Genomic DNA, 24,595 nt, shown 5'->3' on the forward strand with positions numbered 1-24,595 from the left:
AAAGAATGATAGTTCTTTTTTTAGGAGATTGCACTGAAATATTAATTTCAAGGAGCCCATGTTTTACATCCACTTCTTTATAAGCAACACATCCCTAGTGTGTGCACACACACATGAATACGGTGCTAGAAAAAAGAAGTTGAAAATTTAAATCTAATCCTCATGATAATGCCTAATTTAAGTTTCTTGGTGTCAAAATTAACAACCTAGGTGCTGTTTTTAATGAGCCTTAACATATTTGTATCCCAATATATTAAAAAATATATATTAAATAGAAATGCTGCATATAGCCAATAGCATATTTAAAAAGATTGTGAAACATGCAAAAAAAAAAGATTTTTTAGAGACAAAATTGTTTTTATTTTAAAATTATAGTAAACTCTCATTAATCCAGACCCTATCAAACCGGACTTCGCTTGATCAAGACAACCATTTGGTGCCTAGGGTTGAAAATCATGGCATCAAGTCAAAAATTTTGATTCCAACATGCAACTAACAACCACTTATTTCAAATACTACATGAATATTTTTTATCTATACAAATAAAGACATGTAAACATTAATAAAATGAAAAAAAAATATATGTTGACTAAAAACTGATATTTTTCAAGCAAATAATATTTTAAAGAGTATCATAAAACACTTGAACTTAACTCCCACTCACCTGGTGAGCTTGGGGATGAATATGAGAAAAATTATTATCGGGCCTTGGCAAGGAAGTGAAAGTGCTGCTCATGGCTCCCCGATTTGCTTGAGAGCCATCAAGGCCATTATTTCCAGCAGGTGCAACTAGTTTATTTTAAAAAGAAAAAAAAATAAATAAATTGAAGATATTTTTAAACAGTTAATTTAAAAAGTATAATCACAATAAGGCATTATTATTTATTGACTCCCTTCAGCTGAAAGCATATTATGCATTTCTTACTCTTTCTTTATTATGTCATTCGAAACACAAAAGTTGTATCTACATTTTTTATCAAAATTAATTTACGGTCATCATGTGGTTCTTTATCACATATTTCACCTGAATACTCCGTTTTATGGTCATTTGTGAATAGGAAATATATTTTTTTGTAATTCTGAAAAAGTTACATTTAAATGCAAAGAAGAGACCGAGGGGACATGATTCAGCTGTTTAAATTTATTAAAACGAAAGATGTTACGGGGCTAAAGTTTAGCACTGAAAACAGGACAAGGGGTCATTGTTTTAAGCTATTTAAATCTCAGGCTAACATGGATATTAGGAAAAATTATTATTTTAGCAGGGTAGTGGAACCTTGGAACAGCTTACCGGAAGAGGTGGTAATGAGCAAAGGAGTAGACAGTTTTAAGAGGGCCATTGATCTTCACTGGGGATTGTAAATTGACTAGGACCAGTCTAGCTGGGCCCAGAGCCCGTTGCTGGTCGTCACTTTTGTATTTGTATTTGTATATCAAATACATGGAGGGAAAAAACTTTAAACGGCAATTTCTCCTTTTGAACTCAGCTGCAGATAGGACTTTTGTACTTAGCTTGATAGTATTGCTTACTATGCGTATTCAATGTGCATTTTCAGTTATTGCTTTTACTGGGTTTAGAAAATACCCATCATTATAAAACCAAAAGTATTCCAAAACCACATTATTATGGATCAAAAAATTCCTTTACATGCTGTAATTTTTCTTTTGCATTGGTTTTGGTGTGAATTTGTGTAAATGTTTTGACCTTTCCCTTGATGTGTCATAAAAGGTCGCAGAAATGTTTTAAGTACTTGAGAGAGCTACTAATGATCAGAGATTAGGATGGTTACATACTGTGCTCTTTATTGATTAGTCTCACAGACAAGTCCCCCACATTGTGGAGGCTAAGGGGTACCTCAACAATAGGGCTCAGGGCAAGAGTAAACCCCATTTTGTAAATATGTTTATATATATTTCAAAATTTGGCTAAACTGGAAGCAGGCCCACAGCATTATTAAGGTGGCTCGGAAATGAATGTGGGGACCATTACACATGCTGTATAGAGCCAAGATTAAGCTTGTGAGAAGGTCAGAGAAATTTTTAACATCTCAGCTGTATTGACAAACCACAGCTACACAAGCTTTGATCAATACACAAAGAAAGCACTTATCATGATAGAAAAAAAATTCAGACTTTTCAAAAACATTCGCTTGTATTTGTAGAGAGGTCATGTTCATAAGACTCTTACAATTCTCCAAACTCATATTGTTTCCTAATGGACAGATAAGAGACTGGAAATTAATTCAAAAAACAAAACAAACCCTTACACTTATAGTTGAAAGCTTTAATCTCCCTGGAGAACCACACGGCCAATATTTAGTACAAACTCCTTTTCTCCTAAATGGAACATAATCCCCCACTGTTTTTGCTAGTTTTTCCTTAAAGTCCGTCCACTGCAGATTTATGTTGCTATTTTCCAACCCTGACGAAAAAAACCTCTTTCAAGCTCTGCCTAAGTGCAACAAAATCAGTGTTTCTGAAATTGGGCACAAACCTGAAACTCATCTTTGTGCGCTTCAAATTTAATTCAGAACCTAATACTGTTATGATCACTATCTCCAATATGTTCCCCTACACACAACCCCGAACTTCCTACATCACAGAAACTAGATCCAAAATCGCATCCTTTTGTTTCCTGAGTTACAACTTGATCTAAGAAACAGTCACCAATTACTGTTAAAAATTCCTCTTCTATGCCATTTCTGGGGTAAAAATTATTCCAATCAATACCCGGAAAATTGAAATCCCCCATTATGATGACAGATCCCTTAATGTCGCTAACAATACGATACATCTGTTCATCATGTCCCTGGCTCAAATTAGGTGGATATGTTTGCTTCCTTTCTTCCAATTTTAGGTTTTAATGGAACTTTTAATGTTTACTGATGTGTCAATATAGTAACAAGGCTTGTCTTTTTATTTGGCGGAATATTTTTTCATTTTAATGGAGCTTTGTAAAAGAAAAAGTAATGTATGGCATTGCCAAAAAGTAGCTTCTATGTAGCTTTGACCAAACATGACGGCAATAAATAAAATGAAAATAATAGCCAATATCATACATGTGTCAAGTGAGCTATAACAGAAAAATACCATTCATTTCTGAAAACAAAATTTGTAAGATGTTTTTCTCATTAAATTACAATTATACATACCAGATGAACTAACTGGAGGTGAAGCTAACTGTTTCCGATTATCTCTAACGACTGAGTTTGTGACAGGTGAATTTTCGGAAACAGGAGAACTATTTCTAGGACCAGACTGACTGATATTATTTGGTGGGCTAGGCGTTGAAGCACTGATGTCAGAAAATGCAGCCAGTTTTCCTTCATATGAAAAATGACAAAAAGTATAACACTTCAATCAAAACTAAATCAAAACTCTTTAATTTTTAGAGTGAAATGCAATAAATTTATAATGAAAATATCTAAAAAGTCTCATAAATTAGGGCAGCAAAGAATGAAAATCATCGAATTTATAGATTAAAAAAGTATATTCAAAATAATTCTTTAGAAATTTAAAAATTGTAGAAAAGGCAAATATATTTAATTAATTTATTTATTTTTAAAAAACTTTATTTTGTACCAGAAAACTCTTACAGGGGCTAAAACTCAGAACAAGGCAGTTGCATTCTTGTTGAAAGTTTTCAGATTCCTTCTTAAAAGTAGTCTCAATGGGAGATTCTCACAAAAGATAAATATGAAAGGGTCTATATTTATGAACATAAAACTGGGAACCAGACCCCAAAGTTAAGTATTTTGGCTTATTATTCATTCTGAAATGAAATCCAACTCACTACGGCTTTTTAGTAACTGCATGATGATGCAGCATGGACTTCTGCTTACATAACTGACATTCTCCGACATTTAATGCTCAGTTTTCCTTCAAGATATGTTACAAAATAAAATATTTTTGAGCTACTGAGCTGAAACAAAAGGGTTTTCATCAATGCTCTCACTACCAAAGGGCACAACTTTAAGGGTCACGCATCTAGACTCAATTCTGGATTTGGTTCAATTTGCGTTAGATATGAACTCAGGTAAAGCGGTTTGACTGCATACTCCCTAGTTCGGCAGCAATGGGAGTTCAAAGTTACTAGTTTAGCTTCAGAAAAGCAATAATTTTTCCTTTAAAACTAAACTGTTACCTTTTTCTTGCTATTAAGTTGCAGTATCTCCCAACTGAATGCATTCACAATATAGAATAATTTCCACAGTCCATACGTTTACTAACAAGAGGCACGAAACATGTTAGGAGAGCAAATACTGCGGCAAAGCTTCAGATTCCAAACAAAATACTATTGCAGTTCTGGATCTAAACAAGCAAATTTAAACCTCCTTTGCAGCTGAACTTTGCAGCCTATACACTAAAATTATTTTATTTGGGCTCATATCTGGTACGGATTAACCTAAATACAGAAATTTATCCAGATTCATGACCTTCAAGTTTTTGCCGTTTGAACCAGGCCGAGTTACAGGACTTTGGAATTACAATGACGTTTTCATTGGAATTTGAAACTTAAACATAGTATTTGCCCTCTGTATACATTCAGCCTCTCTTGTCAGTACAATGTAGCGGGGGGGGGGGGGGGGTATTTATACAATGTTGTCAATGCATTCAGTTGGCTCATATTGCAATGTGATTTCAAGAAAAGGGTAAGGAAAGTTAAATTTTAAACGAAAAACCATTGTGTTTCTGGACAACTTGGGCCTATGCAGTCAAACCACTTTACCTGGGATCATATCTAATACGAACTGATCTAAATCCAGAATTTCATCCGGATCTGTGACCCTCAAGGTCGTACTGTTTGGTAGTCAGATAAGATTAATCAGTGTGTCCATGGTTGAAAATATTTTATTGCAATCTGCAACTTAAACATAGTTCAGTTTGTTTCATTTTAAGAAATTTACATGTATTTGTTCAATTTTAAACTAAATTTTCTCTTGCAAACAAAAACCAATTTTCCTTTTTTTTTTTTTGATTTTGTTCATCAGTACCACAAGACCCGTAGAATGTTATAAATAGTGCTATAAAATAGAGTACATGGAAAACCTCCCACATGCATTGAAAATCCAAGCAATCAAAAGATGTTTTCAGTAAAAATATTACTTTTGAATACAACAATCTAAGCCCAGAAACATGTCTAAGCCCCAGAAACATGAATGGTTATTAAATGATCATTTTAAAAACTTTACACATGTTCAATAGTAAAAATAGCCAAATTATAACCATTTGCAATTTTTGGAGACTCTTTAAATATAACTGCAATCAGTGACGAACATGTTTATCTTGCTGAAGTGGGAAGCTGACAATTTGAAGCTTGATAAACACTAAAATCTATTGAGTAGACAAATATTGCGTCAAAAAGTTATTCATTGATCTTTAATTTTCTAGCAGTGAGTTTCTAGCTGAAACACAAGAACAGCCATTTTGAAAACGAGTGAGACAGGAGAATGGGGCGAAATTAAGACAATATTTGTGAGACATTCAAAAATAAAGAGGAAATGCATTTTTGGGATAGTAACAATAACAGGTGAATCAAATTCAAGAACTGGAAGTCAAATTCAAGGTAAGTAAACACTTATAAAGCACTTGCAAAGTCAGAATTTATTTTTTAGAGAGTTTTTTGGTCATAAATCTTTGCAAATGCACCAAATGAATGAAAATGATGAAAAAACAATTACTTTCTCAAATTCGTGAAAAATTAGAATTACACTGCCGTGTAAAGCACAGAAGTTGCAATTGCATTTTTTTAAAAATCAAAATTGAGTTACTGTCACCAGATGGATCTTCACATATATTTTACCTCACATACAATTTTTTAAAGTCATTTTTAAAAGGGAGACATTTTTAAAAAATCCAAAAAAGTAGCATCAAGTATATGATGTTACAAAACTTTAAAAAAGGAAGTTCCCATTTTAGGCTTAGCTGCCGATTCCACTTTACTTTTGTGCTAAGCTCACCAGTATACCAACATACACAGCATTTTTCAGTTCAGCCCCTTGTTATTTTCCTTTTTAAACCTGTATAACTTAAACATAGCAAACAATTAAAAGTTAAACTTTACCTGTTGACCTAATAATGGCGACTGGCCTTGCCATTGGAGCAGGTGGGGGCGGAGGAAGCATTGGATTTGAGTAAAAGTGGGGTAGTTTAGTTGGACTCTGCGCCTCAGAATCTTGGCTCGTCTGAAAAAAATGAAGGTACAATGTTTAAAATCTAAAAAATAAAAATAAAAAAAGGGGGCGGGGGGGGGGGGGGGACTATACAAAGAGAATGGTTACTTTATTTAACAGGTCCACAACTATTATGCATACAGCAAGTACACAAATAGTGTAGTGAAATCAAGCTCTATTTTTGGAAAAGGCATTCCATTGATGCTTTAAATTCATCAAAATTATTATTTCCCAAAAATTGACCAAAAAAAGAAAAAAAAATCTCCGAAAGCTTTTTTTTGATGTTTGAATGAAAATGAGCTCAGTGAGATTATACAGTCAGACCCCGATTTAACAAATTCACTGGGACCGAAACTTTTATAAGTTAAATCCGGGCTATTCATAATATTCGGGTGGGAAAAAATTGAAAAGAAAATCGTTTACCTTACCTAAAACCCCTAATAAGCAACTGCGCAAAAATATCCATACTTAGAAAGTGTTCACTTTTTACTTGGCATTCCACGATTTATTACACTGTTGTAAATTTGAAATTTTAAACTACTGATGAGTAATAAATGTTTGACAATTTCCTTAATACTTTACTCAAAATAATTCTCTTTCGACTTGGATAGATGAAAATACTGTCTTTTGCAGCCTGCTGCCTGAGATATGTTTTTACAGTTTTCAGGCCATGTAAAGCTTTTGAAAAAGTAAGTTTTAATGTGAGTTTCACAACCGCTTTCTGCATCAAAATCACTATCTTTGGTTGCCCCTTTGTCCTGGCTCATAAAAAATTGCTGATTCCAAAAAAAGTCTTTTTCTGCTTCGGACAATATGGATGTAACATTGAGAAAACTATTCAATATTTCCTAACTCAAATTAAGAAAAAAAAAATTTCGGCTGTTAAAAAATTCGTTATTTTGGGGGTTTATTATTCGGTAAATAGGAGTTTTTGCCTTCATTTTAAGTTTGGGAAAAAGAAATTCGTTAAATCTCGAAATTCGTTAAATTGTGAAATCTGTTAAATAGAGGTTTGTTAAATGGGGATCCGACTGTATATTGTTTTAACATTATTAAAACAGTAGAAAACCGTGAACCAGCACTACAAGCATTCAACTCTTTCAAATCCACCGACTAAAAACATGTAATTGTCTAACATTTGCATAAGTTTTCAGATGTAAATAATGAAAGTCTAGTGTCAAGTATAAATTTAGGGAGGCATTAATTTCACAAATTTAAAAATGAGTGAATTAATTTCCATTTCTAGACTTTTTATTTTTTGTTTAGTTTGTACCTGAGTTCCACCCCAAATCAACAAGCCTCTGAAATTGACCCATCATCGATTTCTACAAATTTTTCAGGTTTGAGTTTACCCACGTGATAACAGAATAAAATAGTTCTTTTAGATTTTTTTGACCATTAGTTTTTTGTGTGAGACCCCCTAAAGTAATCGAAAATTGGCCAAAAGTGACATTTGGGTAGTTACAAAAATTATTTTTTCTCAGCTCCAATAGGAGCTAGAGTGCTGTACTAGGTGCCATTTTAAAGTTGTTTTAATAGGCTTTCACATGATATGTCACTTGACAAGATTATGCAATATTATTCTAAGGTCATTCAAATCATTATTTGACCTTAAATATTTTAAAAAGTAGACTTTTTAAAAATCAGAAAAAAAAGTTTTTTGCTTATTAATGTACTCTACATGTAGTAAAAACTTGAGAATGAGACAGATATGGGATCACATTGAAAATTAATTAATAAATGTTTCTACTAGACAGAATAATGCAATTTTCCCTATGTGCTCCCATTTCTGATTCCCATAAGATACCATTTCTGTCCCATTCTGAAATCTTTTTCATGTGTGATGGTAGATTACTATTAGTCAGCAAAAAATATTTTTTTTTCAGATTTTTAAAAAAATTTCTGTTTAAAATATTTAAGGTCAAATAATGATTTGAATGACCTAGGAATAATATTACATAATCTTGTCAAGTGACATATCATGTGAAAGCCTATTAAAACAACTTTAAAATGACATCTAGTACAGCACTTTAGCTCCAATAGGAGCTGAGAAAAAAGAATTTTTGTAACTACCGAAGTGTCACTTTTGGCCATTTTTCCAGTACTTTGGGAGGTCTCACACAAAAAACTAATGGTCACAAAAATCTAAAAGAACTATTTTATTCTATCATCACGTAGGTAGACTCATACCTGCAAATTTTGTAGAAATTGACGATGGGCCAATTTCAGAGGCTCGTTGATTTGGCGTGAAATGCCCCACCTGTAAATTAAAAGTATATCATAATTGAAGAGCTCGGGGCAAGAATGTAATAAGCCACACTTTTGGAAAAATGAGTTTTTTGTTCTAAATGCTGCTTTGATAATTGAAATGAACATGACAATGGTTTATGTCATTGTCAGAAAAAGATTAGTATTGCAGAATACATAATATATAACATCTATAAAAAATATTTGTAGAATTTTTCAAAGGTTGGAAATTTGGCCTACTGGAAAAAAACTCATGTGGCATATCACATTCTTGACCCTAGCCCTTCAATTATTTTCATACTATAGCTTTTCAGAAAGATATTAGACATTTCACTGCAACAATTAGTACACAGTAACATTTTAAAAAAGAAAACATATGCCCAATAACAGCAAACTCAAAAAGGCTGCCAAAAACTTGTAAAAATAAACAAAATACAAAATTTAAAATGCAATACAAAAAAATTTTTTTTTTTAAAGAGTTCTAACTGGCTCATTTTAATAAAGCATTATCTTTTTATATACTACCTTTCAGCAACAAAATTTCTATCAAAAAAGTGCCTTTTTAATTGAATTAAAGTGCCCCTTTATCTATAATAGAAGCCCCCAGATATTTTTTTTTGGTCAGGAGGAAACACAATGGAGATATCTTACATTGTGTAATAGGAGTCAACTAGGACAAGAAGGAAAACAGTTATTAATGTAAAATGCATAAATCAGAAATATATAAATGGTATCTTCACTTTAAATACATCTTGTTGGTAAACATACTTGTGGGCTTGGACCAGAATTCTGAGCTTCTTGGCACACTAAGTTAACAAAATCAGACAGAGTATCACCATTTTCTTGATACTTTGTAGGAGTAATATAATAAGGACTGGAATGGGATAGAGGACCACTTATGTTTGAAGACTGTGATGTCATATTCATTGCTGAATGTTGTTGCAAACCTAGAGAGAATTAGAAATACATAACAATACAGCTTAGTTAATTTTCAAACAATATTTTAATGTTTAAGAAATATATACTTCTTCAGTGAAAAATAACTTTTTTTCAATATTAAAATATGAATGAGCTTATATTAAAACTAGCTGTGTTGCCCGGCTTTGCTCGGTCCACCATAAAAATAAAAATTGTGTCAAGTGACTTATGCTTAACAACCAGGCTTAAATAAAAGAAAAAGAAACATCATGCAAAGTTTCCTTTTAAAAAATGATGACAGTATTGAAATACTTTTAAGAAATTAAAATATAACAGATAGATTTAAAAAGGGTAACTGTGGAAACATCAAATAAAATTAGTTTAAGAAATTAAAGTGTGAAAGATACAATGGATTCCAAAAGCGTAACCATGGAAATGCAAAAATTAAATGGTTAACAACTTAAATGGAAATCGGATTTTTGGAACCTTTTTCCTTTGAAGTTAGAAGCTTACATTTTCGACCAAAGGTTGAGTTAGATCTGGAGTAAAAAATTTCACTTTTTCCAATGGTGTCAAGGAAAAAACTGTGGGACCATTCCTTCACTTTTTACTGATAGATTTAATGAAGAAAGTAGTGCCTAAATTTCAGCTAAGCCTAAAAAAATTCGAGCTACAAACGCAAATAACTCCTGCCGTAATTAAGTTAGAGCATTGAAATAAATTGCGTAGAATGCCGAAAATTCTGCCCTTTCCAACGATATGTAACATTAATATGTGCAAGCAATTTTTCACCCTTATATTTAGGAACTTATGTGAAAACTGGGCCTAAATTGGAATAAAAAAAGAACTACTCGTCTAATTGATTTCAAACTGGTCTGCAAACCTTTCCGGTGCTGAAAGAAAGAAGCTGTGAAAATTTCAGCGAAATCGGCCGGGTAGTTCTCGAGTTTTGCGCGTTCACACAAATAGACGCTTTTTGGAGACTTCATTTTATACTATGTAGAGAAGTAGGAATCGATGCTCCAAAAATACCATTCAAAAAAATTTATAAAAGGGGCCTTCAACAAATGATGTAACACTTTGAAGGGGTTGGGAGGGAGTTTGTGAAAGTGAAATTGTGACAAGGGGGAGGGAGGGGGTAATAAGTGGGACGTCATACTTTTTTGAATGAAAATGTATTTCTGCAACGTATCATGATATATGACAAGGGTTTAGTGTGACACATTGTGACAAAGGAGGTGGTGTTAACATACAAGGTTGGAAAAAAGTGTGACATCATTTATATGGACAGCCCCTAACCACATTTAAAAGTTATAACAGAAAAATGTGATGATTAATACAATATTCCCACAATAAGCATTAAAAAAATACAAATAGCTACTTTTACACACATTGCAGATTCAATATTTATGATAAAAGATTCCATGGAGAAAATAAAAGCTCATAAATTGCAGATGAAGGATCCGAAAACATTGGAAAAGAAAGTGCCATTAGAACATTGTCAGTAAAGATCAAGAACAGAGGAAGTACAAAGTCACAGATTGGAAACGATAATTTTAAGCAAGGAAAGAATTGAGAACAGAATGCCACAATCAAGCCACATACACAAATAATTAATATGCAAAGAAGCTAGTGGTACTTAACTTGTTCCCTCACGGTGAAAAGACAAATTTATTATCAGAAATTAAATGACTGAGAGGGGAGAATAAACTAACTGGAAATGTTAAATGTTAAATTAATATGCAAATTAAAACTTTTTTAGAAAATTATTTAATAAAAAAAGCAGTTAAAGAAGTTACTGGAATTATTATTTATTTTAAGTATCAGCTGTTATTTTTTTTACAGCTGATCCTTTTGATAAGTTTTATTGAATATATAAATATAAATTGAAATGAATTGCTTTACATCCATGAGACTCATTTGAATGCTCTGATTATGGTTCAAGATACCAAAATGAGACCTATTTAATTAGTTGCATAAATATTATGTCCACAATGTTTTAAATATTTACTGGGACAGGAAGAAAAATTCTGATAGGCACATGTATGAAAAGCACAATGTAATTCAAAAACTGACACTGAAAGCTACACAGCAAGCAAAGTGAATGATCTAAAGCACCACCGAGTGAATAATGTGCTCCAAAAAACAACCATCTCGGAACTTACCCTCTTGAATTTTAGAGGAATGAGAAACCTCAGCTGCAGACAAATCAATTTCCTTGGAGGATGCATGTGAGGTCAGAGGTCCACCTGTAATATGTACAAATCGGCTCGGAACTTTAGACTTTAATTTTGTGCAAGGGCTTTGTGCAAGTGACACAGTTATTTGATTTAGACAAGAGGATTCAGCTTTTGACAAGAGTAGGAGCAAAGCTCAAAAAGTTTTAAATGCCAAAGTACATATCATACAGCTATACAAACTTTTTAAATTTTGGAGTCTCTAAGATTACTATTGAATTTACACAAAGGAATTAGTACAAAGGAAAAAAAAAATCTTGGAAACCATTATATTAATATATACATATTTTTTCCAAAATATTTCTATTTTTACTGTGCAAAATGTGCGATCTGAATTACAAAAAAAGGTCTGCTCAGGAAAAATGAATGGAAATTCATACAGCAAACAACTGTAAAACAAAAAAAGACAGCACTTCTAACCATAATCTCAATTTTCTGAAAGAGAGGAAACATTTGAAAATACCATATGAAAGAAAGAAGAAAATATATGCAAATTTAAAGTTTCGTGTAGCTTTAAATCCTTTATAAACAAAAATAATAGTACGAGTTAATGTTTGGAAAAATCAAACACAAACTATTGATTATTCTCTACTGGTAAAGAACACTTAAATAACTGCAATATAGTTCCAATGTAATGCATTTATAAATTGAAAAAATGAAAATATATATAAAATAATAGATAAAAACAATTTTTGAAATTTAATAGTAGAAGATTTCATAAATATATTAACAAAAGTAAAAATATTACTACCTATTTGCATTAAACTCGCCAAAAGAAAAGAAAATGATTGAAACTGCATAAAAATTAGCAAGTTAATTTTCCTCATAAAATAAAATTTAAAACTTTTTTAATGAAACTTAGAGCAGAATTTCAAATAAAATCAACGGCACTTTCATTAAAACAATGATGTTTGGAAATAAAATTAAATAATTAAAAGAAAACATGTAAACAAGTAAAAATCATATACTAAGTGCAATTGTTAGCAATGAAATCAGTCAAAAGCTAATTATTTTCTAAATTCGTAACTAATTTAATAAAATTTATGAAATGCAGTAGGTAGAAACTGAAGAAATGTTACTTTCATATAAGTGTAGAAAGAGAAAGATTTTAAACAAACGCTGTATATATTTTATATCATGGATTAACCCCCAAAAAGACAAGCATTTAATTCATTATGAATTTTTATGTCATAGTAAAACAGCAAATGAGGTGTTCAGAGTCAAAGTGGATTAAAATTGATAACTTATAATTTTGAGAAAACCAATGTTAAATTCTACAAACTTTTGAATTCCCAAGTAAAATGTGGGCAATATGAAAAGATCAATGGTCATAAATTTGAAAATTTAAAAATAATAATTCAGGTGGAAATCTAATTTAAAATCAGAATTTACAGGACTTATTCAGTTTGACCTTGCAGCAATAGTAGACAATAGGTAACAAATGTGTAGTTCATAGTAAAAGTGGTGTAACTCCTAGTGAACTATTGTACTATGCCTTATTTAAAAAAGCTCTTTTCAAATTTTTCCCTCAGAAAAAAAAAATACAAGCGTTCAGCTACAATTTACATGTGCAAGTGGAATAAAGTAAAATTTTCTGAATACAGTGCAAAATTTTCTGAAACTATGAGGAACTCTTGTTCGGGTAAGATGCAGACTAGGGAGCGGGGAGGGGGGGGGGAGAAATAGTTATTTGTAAGGAACATTTCATTGAATTTTTTGGGAAATACAAATTTATAAAGGAAAATGAAAAAAAAAAAAGAAAACATGCATCAAAATTTGGTTGAGTACAATAGACACCTGGTTGTAGTGCTTGAGCCCCCCTTTCTTTCTTTCATCAAAATTTGTTTCTGTGATCAAGATCATTTTACTGCAGGGATTTTCTTGAAATCCTAATAATTGAAAATTCCCTTTTTTAGGAAATTTTGTTGTTTTGATGAAAATTCAGGAGATATGTGCTTTATAATTGAGTTCAGTAGCAGAAATCAAAATTAAAGAGTCTCGCAAATGAATTGGGAGACCTGGCACTATGCTTTCTTGAATGTTTCTTCATAAAAAGTGTTTTTCAATAACATTTGTTTGAAGTTTATTCAAATATTAAATCAAGGTTTGTGTAGGGCCTAAATTTCCTCATACAGCCTTGTGCTTTTTTTTTTTGAACCATCAATAATTTGAAACTTACTCAAATAAAAAAAGGGCAACATGGGAATGAGAAGTCCTGGCCAAAATCTTTCAATCAAAATATTTACCCCCACAAATCCCCCAAGAAAGTAGTGAGTGTGTGTGTGTGGAGGGGAAGGGGGAAGGAGGCTAGATACATGCTTCTCAAGCTCAAAACTCGCTTTTCAAATTTTTCAAATTAAATTACACATATTGAGTTATTTTATTTTTTATCCTGACTATTTTCGCTTTTAGAGACATTTGTATGAGATAATTGAGAGTTCTTTCAATGTTTTTGCAAATTTATAAACTTATAACAAGAAAGTAGGCAAAAAACTAATCATGTATGAAAAAATACCAAAAAAAAAATTTAGAAAGAACCTAACATTGAACACATATCTTTGTCTTAACTGCAACAGTCTGGAGTGTTATAACAAAAACAACAAGCTTCTTACCTTGATCGATATCACTACTCCAAGAAGCTTGACTGTGGAGCTGAGCTGCACTCTGGCCATAGAAACTGCTGATGTCATTGTGGACTTTGTCAACATCATCTTCACCGGAGGACATCTTTCGCAGTCTCTTATTGTGGGGTTCTTCAGGACTAGGAGGGTGCGGCGTGCCATGATTGTTATGCGGATGCAAGGCAAGAGGAGGACCAGCCCCGGACTGTAGTCCTCGATGGTCAGGTGGGGATGAGTAACTGTTGCAGTAGTAGGTAGGGGATTCAATCTTGATCATGTTTAGTGCAGGCTGACAACTACTCGAAGTTTGCAAAATAGATGCTGAAATATAGGAACAAGGGAAAATTAAACAACGTCACATTAATTACACATACTTCATTTAAAATACTTCCCAAACCTTTATATTCCAGTAACAAGTGCAGCAATTTTGTTTTATATCAAAACAAAATAAGTAAAATAAACAACTTTAGATGTTGTTAAAGACTCAAATAAACGACCTAAAATTCAATGTGTTTAGTCGTTTATTTTTCCTAAAATAAACGACTAAACACATTGAATTTTCCCAGCAAAGGGGGAAACTTTTGTCATGTTACTCTCTGCAGCTTGACACAGGTTTATAGCCCAGCTAAGGCTCCCAAAGTCAATTTATATTTATAGGGAATATATTTTATTTTGTTTCTGTAAGTTTCAGTAAATGCATTTGTAAAATCATCAAAAATATTCCACATTTACAGCATTTGATGAAGCTTTAGATCTAATACTGCAAATAATAAGTGCATAGATAAGAAAAGAAAACTTCTGCTTTGAAATTTGAAAAATGGGAAAGACATAAATCTAAAAATAAATAAATGAAGAAATTAAAGTGAAAAAAAAAATATTATTATGATACACTGGAAAGAAAATTACTATTCCTACATAGGAGAAAATTTATCCAATCCAAAACTGGCATTAAGGTTTTTTTCGCTCACCTTTGGATAACCTATACAGTTCAGCAGATGTAAAAACACCAGATGGAAAGACGAAATCTGATTCTGCAAAACAAAAAGACCACCCTGAAGTTTCAGTTTGCTCTTTTTGTGCATAAATTATAATATTAAAATTTATAACTTAACACCAGTTATGGAATGGAGTCAACATTGCAAGATAATATTATATTTCTGCAATTGAAATCTATACATTCTACCATTGTACAAATTTAGCAAAATTTTACAAAACACAACAACTGTTTAATTGAAAAAAGTAAACTTAAGGGTTAATAGGCTACAACTAAGTTAAGAAATTAAAAAATTTAGAAAATACAGAGCAATGCAACTGTAAAAATAATAATTACAATAGTAAAAGCAGCTTAATAAAGATTAAGAGAAAGAAGTTAATGGGTTAAAAAATTTTGCACAGAAAGCAATCCAAAGATCATTGTTTTAAGCTATTCAAATCTCAGACCAACCAGGAAATTAGAAAAATTAATACTTTAGTAGTGTTATGGAGCATTTAGAACAGCTAATCGGAAGAGGTGGTAGAGAGCAAGGGGGGTAAATAGCTTTAAGAGGGCCATTGATCTTCATTGAGGATTAATAAACTGACTACTACTAGCTTAGTTGGGCCTAGAGCTTGTTGCTGGTCACCACATTTCTATTTGCATCACAGACAAAATTTTGAATCAAATCTTGTAATACACTTTTGTTATGATTAAATAAATAATAATAATAATAATTATTATTATAAAAAAATAATCACATAGAAATATTTTAACATATTTCAAAAAATTTGGTACTACTGGAAGTTGAGCAGAATGATTTTTAATAAATAAATAAGAGAAAAATATATAAGCTACTAACTATAATACTATTCAATTAATTCATACAAAGAACTAAAAACAGCAATATCTTATAACAATATCTTATAACTACATAAAAATGTTCTTCAGAGAGTCCAATAAGGAGAGCGAGGGGAAAGCACACGCTTTTCACCATATTTGGTCACAATTTTGTCCTCGCATACCTATGTGTACGGATAACATTTCACATCTCTCACACACAATGCTTTGCGCTTCTCCGTATGAGGAAAAGCAAAATGCAATCTTCTGCTTACCCCCCCCCCTTTTTTTAACTCAAAACAATTAGAAATTTACTAAAAAATAAAAGGAAAGGCAAAGTCACAGACAAAATGACATGAATAGAAAAGCATGGAAGCAGAGTATGAGAGATCTGAAGGAACTTTTATATATGAAATAAAATCGAGTCTTTTACATACTTCATGATCAAGGATGGTGAAGAATAAGAGTGGTTTTTGTCTAGTAAAATTAATTTGAAAGAATACTAAAACAGCAATTTAACTTAATTTTTGTCATATTTCATGAAATGGGTCAATGAATTCTCCCCACACTGCTGTTCAGATTTCTTTCACAATTTGTCTATAAGAATGCATAGTATAGAAAAAAAATGACCCAAATACAGGGAAAAAAAAATCTAGGTGTATTTTTCAAGCTTACGATTGATCAACTTCACACATGTTGTTGTGTATAGGGGAAACACGCTTAAGCAATGGTAGTTAGAGCAAAGTAGTCTTGCATACAGATCAAGATGAATCAGAGGCAGCAGAACCAACATGGCAGATGTGGTAATTACAACACCAAGGTAAAATATACATTTGCTATCAATAATTTATGCTCTTCTGAAAAAAATATCACAATTTTTTCTTGCCATTACCAAGTCTAATTAAGTTCCTGCGCTTCAAAGATAAACCAGCAAAACTAGCCTCACATTGCTATTGCATCATCTGTTTTCCCTTTATTCTAATCACTACATATTCTATGAGAAAAAAAATTTGGTTCTATCCAAAATGCTATCTCCAGATATTTTGGTCCAAAACCAAATTTTTATCGATCCAGGATTGAAAAATTCCTCATAATATGGCAAAAGTTGTTGATAACAAAGGTAACTATCTTTGATTAAAAATTAAAACTTTTTCAAACTTAATGTGAGAAAAAACGACACTACTTTCCAGTTCCCCTAATGTTATAGAAATTTTTAAAACCAAGTGAAAAAAATATTTAAAAAAATAAATAAATAAATAAAACACAGAACTGAGATCTCCAAGGACAATAACTTCTACTCCAAGAATTTTTTTAAGAAGGCCCATCTGACAGCACAATTCCCTCCAATTTAAAAGTCGGTCTTCAGTTTTTGAGTAATTTAATTAAGTAAAATACTACATAACTAAATAAAACTGAATTAGGTAATTATAATTTACTTTTATAACTCGTTAATAAACCATTTTTTCTTTCTTTCTACTTGAAACATAAAATGAGAAAAAGAAAAATTTGTGGCTTTATTTATCAGCTACCCAACGTTTTCATAATTTTAAGTTTGCTTAGCTCAGAAGGTATGAGCAAAGAATTTATGATAGGACTTTTTTTAGTATTTTTTGAAAACAAAATAGACTTTCTTAATTTTAAAGGCTGTGAAAACATGAAGTAAACAATGTGAAACGCTTACAATGATGCACTTATACTTTTTTTATTGAACCAGAAAAAAGTCTTCCTTTGTTGCTCTTCAGATGAATGTTTATACATCATTTTGAAATTAAAAAAAAAAAAAAAAGATTAGCAATGGTTCTGAAATTTTCTATTTCCAAGTTTACAAAATTAGTTAATTTTTTCAGAACTGTGTATGAAAATTTAAATCTTAAGAAAAGAGATTGACTGATAAATCACAGCAACAATGCTATTTTTGATGTTTTTATGATATGCAGACATGGTTTGAAAATATACACTGAGTACAATAACAAGTATTTGTTTTCCCATACCCTTGCTAAGGTGTACAATTGTTCCAATCTTTAATTATTTCATTTGGCATTTTTTATAAAGCTGGAACAGAATAAATATGTACTTCTATGAGCAGAAGACAAGCAGTAGAAATTAATATCATATTATTTATGTCTAACATTGCCATGTCTTAAAGCTTTTACACACAGAAAAAAAAAAACATTGAATGAAAATTTTGCTTATCGAACCACTTTGAAAATCAGCTGTTTAGTTGGCCCCGGAAAAAACTGAACAGCATCCACTTGGAATGTTGTCAATTGGAAACCCCTTCACAACTGTATTTGCTATCATGCCAGATAAGCTTACTAAAAGTCTTTTCCTCTTTCCATAAAAATACAATGTTCATTCACAACTTTTTAGTGAACTTCCTTGCTCAATTTTGTCAATTCTTAATGATTCAATAAAAAAAACTAACCCTTTTGCATTTTAAATTGAACCAGAGCCTTTTTGTAAATAATTTACTCTTTTTCGTTTCTACCCTTAATTTTCTCAACTTCTATGGGGTTTTATTTCTTTTAAAAAGGAAAAAAAAAATGGTCACAATACATACAATTCTTGAGCTACTATTTTTAAAATAAGTGAAAAAACTTACCTCTTTCATCCTCTTTGCTGCTATCACATAAACCATCTCTAATGCCACTTAAAGATTCTATAAAGTAATAATAATAACAATGAATCCTTAGATGATTTTATCTGTTTTAAAATTGTTAGCAATAAGAAAAATAATTCTTTTTTCTTTAGAGATAAGTTTTTATTTTTGATTAATAAGTTACCATTGAACATTTTAAAAGTTTGAAGGGGAAAATACAAATGAACATTTAATTACAAAGCATTTCCAAAAATTACAATTGTTTAGAATTAGTAAATAATAAACATAAAAGTGCAAGTGTAATTGAATTTCACAGATGAATTAAATAACTTAATTGCATACAAAGGCAATAATTTTTGTAATGCTCACTAGGATGGAAAGAATGCCAAACTTTCAACAAACTTCAAAGTTATAGTACTAAGTCGTTAATTTTGCACAAGAATGATTTCTTCAAAGTGAATATTCAGTGTAATCAAATAAATAAAGAAAGAAAAATAGTCTAAACACAAATTTATGCACAAGGGCAGGGGAAAATTTCTTTTACAGCTTGAAAGTGCTACAGACATGTACATTGACATTAACAGTAATGCATACATCTGTAAATCTGAGCCAAAAGAACGCAAGTCCAAAAAAAAAAAATCGATTTTCTATTTTTAGGGCATTTTATATGTAGAAGCCCATTCTGCATCAAGCCATGTGAACGTAATTCTTTAAAAAAAATCCTTTTGCTTTTTTTACCAGGGTTAAAAGAGCGTGTGTAACATCCTTTGCAAGGGCCAGAAAAAAGTTTTTCCTCTCTACGGAAAAAATCATCATAATGTGACTTATGCTCCTCTGGCTCTAAGGTACAGATATCGCTCTCACTAATTTGATAGGTTTATCAGTATCAAACAGTAGGAAATGAATTTTTCTAATAAGTTTCGATAACATCATGGATTAGAGGTCTCTGCTAGCTCATTGCTCTAATTTAGAACATTTAATTAACATTTCTGGAGCTGATTGAAAAAAAAAAGGATGTCAAATAGTGGTAATGTCACTTAATTGGGCACCCCAAACTTATTTTTCGGGATAGGCGAAATTTTCAATTTAAAGAATGAAATTTTGAATTCTACCAAATAATAAAATATGATAGAGCACACATAACATACCCACATCAATAAGAAAGAATGTTAGGTACTATTAAAAATAATAAGAAATTTTAAGGAGGTTACAGTGACCTCCCATCAAGGCACCCCAACCTCTTATTGTTATTCCAAAACAACTACAAAAGATCCATCTATTTAAACTCATGACAATACCGACAATTTCTGAAGGAAAAAAAAACTGTACCCTATTTCTGGACACAATAATTTCAGAAAGAACACTGTTTTAAAGTAAATTTTTTTAAACACTTTTCCTCTTTTTTTTTCAAAAGTTATTAAGAAAACATCTTTACACTGGGAGAAAAACAGCTTTAGAGTTACTAATGCTTAACCTCTACTTTGTGTACATGAAAGAGACAGGGAAGTAAGCTATTTTTAGACAAAGCATGGTATATTGGATACTTTCCATCCCTTGTAAATCTAAAATAGACTGAGCATGATGTAGGCAGGGTAAATTTTTCTTTTTTTTTCATCAGCTGTGAAAAGGAAAGTCAAGTTGAATTATGTTTTAAAATATATTTCTAAGTTCACAGGTCCTCTTTGTTAACAAAGAAAAAAAATTTTCCTTTTTTTTTTTAAAGGCATTTTTCCACTGGTTCAAATGCTGAATATTTTTCCTACATTTTGTTTTAGTTAATGATACAAAAAAAAAAAAAAAAAAAAAAAAAAAAAAATAGGATTTTGCATTGGTTTAAGAAAAATAGGTTGAGTTTATTGATATAAGACATTTTTTAAATTACTTTAAACTCAAAGATGGATAGTAAAAACTTAAACTTTGTTTCTTTAAAGCAGATTTTTTTTTTTTTTTTTGCACTCAATCAAGTCTGAAGGCTATAGGTATCTTATAACTAACATTAAAAACAGACAATAATAAAAAAAATAAATAAACAAATAAAATTCAAAAGTAAGTTTAGAATAACATAAATGCAAAAGTCTATAAATTAGAGTAAATTTGCTTTTAAAAATATTTTTATCCATTGTGGAAAGACCTACAGGCAGGAAAATGAAAACAGGCACTGAAATTTGTAGCAGTTTAGGTAGAGTTTGAAAAAGGTCTAATTTCATTCTAATCACATAAACTTTTGTTTACTTTTTATTTTTTAAATGTCATTTTGTTACACCTGGAATTGCCCTGAATCAAAAGGCATTATTACCCCTGTTCAACATATCAGGGCCGTGGATCCCTATAAAATAAAATACTTTTAAGAATTTAAAATGAGAAAAAAAAAACAAACGAAGGAGCTACGACATAAATATAACAACACAAAATAAAATGTTAATAACTTGAATGGAGAAGAAATTTTCTTAATCCAGGATATAACATTTTTTCTAATTGAGATAGAAGCTTGGATCTTTGACAATAAGTCAAGTTAGATCTGGAGTAAAAAAAGTTGCTCATTCCAATGTCATGAAAAAACCCTGGGATAATTTGTTGACTTTTTATTGATAGTTTTAATGAAGAAATTAAAGCCTGAAATCCAGCGAAGCCTTGAAAAATTCGAAGTAAAAATGTGAATAACTACCACCGTAATTAAGGTAGAGAATTCGAACAAATTGCATAAAATGTAGAAAAATCTGTCTTTTCCAATGATAGATAATGATAATATCAATATCTGCGGATAATTTTCACCCTCATTTTTGGGAAATTATGCGAAAACTGGGTATAAATTAGAATAAAAACCATTCGAAATTTTTTTTCGAACTGGTCTGCAAACCTTTTCCAAGCTTAAAGAAACGTACTGGTAAATTTCATCGAACTCGCCCGGGTAGTTCTTCAATTTTGTGAGTTTAAACAAACAGACACTTTTTGGAGACTCATTTTATACTATGTACACGAGGTAAACTGCTTCTTTTTTAGATCATTCTCAGAATTTTTAAAAGTTTATGAAAGATTCAAAACTAGCTAAATTCTGAATCCTAACTTAATTTTGTGTGGTATTGATAAGGAACAAAAATTTTTAAACATGAATCATGAAAAGCATACACTGAAAACCCTGTTCTGAATTCTAGAGACTGATGTTTTGTCCTTTTTATACTCATCACTTTAGAATAGTCAATAATCGAAGCTCTAGGCACAGGAAGATGAAACTGCAGTCTCTGGATGTCAAAACCAGGCTAACATGTATGATTGTAGTTCTTCCATAGTCCAGGCTTAATGGGCAGTAACTTGTAGCTAGTGAATCAAAATTTTAGATTTGTTTCAAAATCTAAAAATTTGGCTTAACAGATTGCCTATTTGACAACAGAGATGTTGTAGATGCAGATAAAACACACAAAAAACAGGGTAAATGTATCGTCAAATACAAATTGATTTCATCACTGTTTGTTTTAATGATATGTACAAATGATTGACATGTATTAAAAAAATGCACTTTTCTCATTAAAAAATAAATAAAAGCTGTATTTTTGAAATAATATAGATAACTTAAGAAATATGCTGGGAAAGGGAATTTTCTGTTTAAGCACACAAGTCACCTAAGTTTGTGAAATAAAATAAAATATGAAAAAAAAGAAAAAAATAATAATTTGAATTTTGACATCTTGAATTCAAATTATGTTTTTCGCAATCACGAGTGTGTGTATGTAGGCGTGTGTTTGTGTGTGGGGGCATGTGTGTTTGTGTGTAGGGGTATGTGTGTGTAGGCATGTGTGTTTGTGTCTGTGTGCTGGCTTAAGAGTGTGGGTATTGTGTGTATGAATGTGCCTGTGTGTGGGGGGGGGGGTATGTGTATGTGGGCATATGTGTTTGTGTCTGTGTGCAGGCATGAATGTGTGGGTAGTTGTGTGTATGTTTTTGTGTGTGTGTGTATGTGTAGGTGTCTGTATGTATGCGTGTGTGTATGTGTTTTTGTATGTGTGCATGTGTGTGTGCGTGTGTGTGTATGTGTTTGTGTGTGTGTGTATGTGTTTGTGTAGTTGTGTATGTATGCGTGTGTGTGTGTGTAGGACATGGATGCAACCGGGAGACGGTTTTCGCTAGAGGAGCAGCATCGTGAGGCCGGTGGACGGTGATGTTGCGGAGGGTGGTGGCGGTGGAAAGATAAAATGATAGGACGCCAGAAACAGTCAAATGAAAGCAATAAGCAATCGTGATTGCTCAATATAAATCTTAAAAGACCAAATACAAATTGGCACTAAGCCAGTAAGAAATTTAGATTTTGAACACTGGAGAGGAAGCAAAAGTTCTACATTCTTGACAAGCACTATTCTGAATAAATAATCAAAAAAACCTGATGAGTTGAAATGATTATACCTATGTGATTAACAAACACAATGAAAAAAACAACCAGGGTTGTTTGGTATAAACCACATTGGTTTAAATGAAGTTAATGGTTTTTTTTTTAAACTAAATCATTTTTACCCAAACATTTTCATAAATTTTAGACATTATTTGAACACATAAAATCCAATTACTGCAAAGTAACCAGCAAAGTGTTAGATACAAGTTACAGATAAACGAATTTGCAAAGTTATTTTTTTTATGTAATGCAAGTTTGCTGAATAATTTTTCTCTTCACTCTTTTTTTTTCTTTAATCAATGCAACATTTTAAATCAATGCAACTTTTCCTATTAGGCACATTAATATACCAATCTAATCAACTAAGTCTTCATAAAACTACATGGAGAAAAAAATCCAAGTTAATTAGTAGTCTTCATTAATTTTTTAATTATTTTCTTTTTTTCTGTCTTTTACATTTTAAAATAGCCCCAAAGCATATAAGTTCATTTAACTACCTAATTTGCTTGATTACTTAAGAGAGATAAACCATGTGCCGTTGAAGGAATCTGTAGAGAATTTCAATCTCAAACCTGTGAAATATATGACAAGAGAAAAAAAATAATTAAAGTTCAAGAGTGCTTAGGTTCTAATATGTGCACACTTTTTGACATCTACATTAGACAATGCAGTCAAAGCAAGAATAAATGCATAAAATTTTGAAAACAGAAAATATCTGTGAACTTATATGCTCTAATAAAATTTAATGCAACTTTGGCACCTTTCAAAGCACTTTTTTGATCCCAATATAAAAAAAGAAGTCTTCTGCATGAATGGTGTTAGAGTCAATAAAAAGTAATTTTGATGACAAAGTCTTTATTACTGAAATATGTTAAAAGAATATTCTCATTATTTGGGTTTGTACTGTCAACAAGAAATACACTAGGGCTGTCAATGGCTTCAGAACTTGTCTTTTTATTCAAGACTTTTAATTAAAATGATTTTTTTTCTTTTTTTAATAAAGAATATTTGTTCTTGAATGCATCAAACCAGGAGAAATAATGTCTACAATGAAAATTATAATGATTTTCTTTCACCTTATTTATCCTATTGTAAGTGTTCTCATTGATACAATATGTAAATTATTATATGATCTGTAACTTTTTTTTAATCTTTAAACTAAATATGTGTAGATTTTTTATTTTTAAAGTTGTGTAAAGTACATCAGACTTGTGATTCATTTGTAGATACTGCAAAATACTTTCTATGCTTAGAATACTAGATTTCAATTTCACTTTTATTTATATATTTATTGTAGAAAGTTATATTGAGGAAATTAATTTACAAGATTTTATTCTTGGTTATTTATAATATACATCATGCCTTAGCTCACATAGTAAATAATTTGATTATTCATTTACGCCAAGGTTTGTTTACCTATAGTATTTTTTTAATAGGTAAAGATTTTCACACAATATTTACATATAGGAGCTACTTACAAGGAAATGAAATTACAAGTTAATCTTAATTATTTAATGAATCATGAACTAGGTACAAATGTGAACATTAAACATTCACTATAATTAAATCATAAAATCTCCATGGACTTTCAAAAATGAAATTGATC

At 31.1% G+C, this 24,595-nt stretch overlaps 1 protein-coding gene across 1 annotated transcript in view; it reads right to left on the reverse strand.

Annotated features, from left to right (window-relative positions):
• LOC129226939 (uncharacterized) overlaps positions 1-24,595 on the reverse strand; it is a 156,814-nt gene that overhangs the window by 26,563 nt on the left and 105,656 nt on the right. The window contains exons 7-13 of the mRNA XM_054861567.1: positions 18,612-18,668; positions 14,188-14,517; positions 11,504-11,587; positions 9,189-9,367; positions 6,065-6,185; positions 3,153-3,323; positions 665-789 (exon numbers count right to left, since the gene is read on the reverse strand). Of these exons, the coding sequence (XP_054717542.1) occupies positions 665-789; positions 3,153-3,323; positions 6,065-6,185; positions 9,189-9,367; positions 11,504-11,587; positions 14,188-14,517; positions 18,612-18,668 (1,067 nt within the window). The remainder of the gene's footprint in view (positions 1-664; positions 790-3,152; positions 3,324-6,064; positions 6,186-9,188; positions 9,368-11,503; positions 11,588-14,187; positions 14,518-18,611; positions 18,669-24,595) is intronic.

This window comes from Uloborus diversus, chromosome 7 (assembly GCF_026930045.1).
Source record: "Uloborus diversus isolate 005 chromosome 7, Udiv.v.3.1, whole genome shotgun sequence".
Taxonomy (NCBI): Eukaryota; Metazoa; Arthropoda; class Arachnida; order Araneae; family Uloboridae; genus Uloborus; species Uloborus diversus.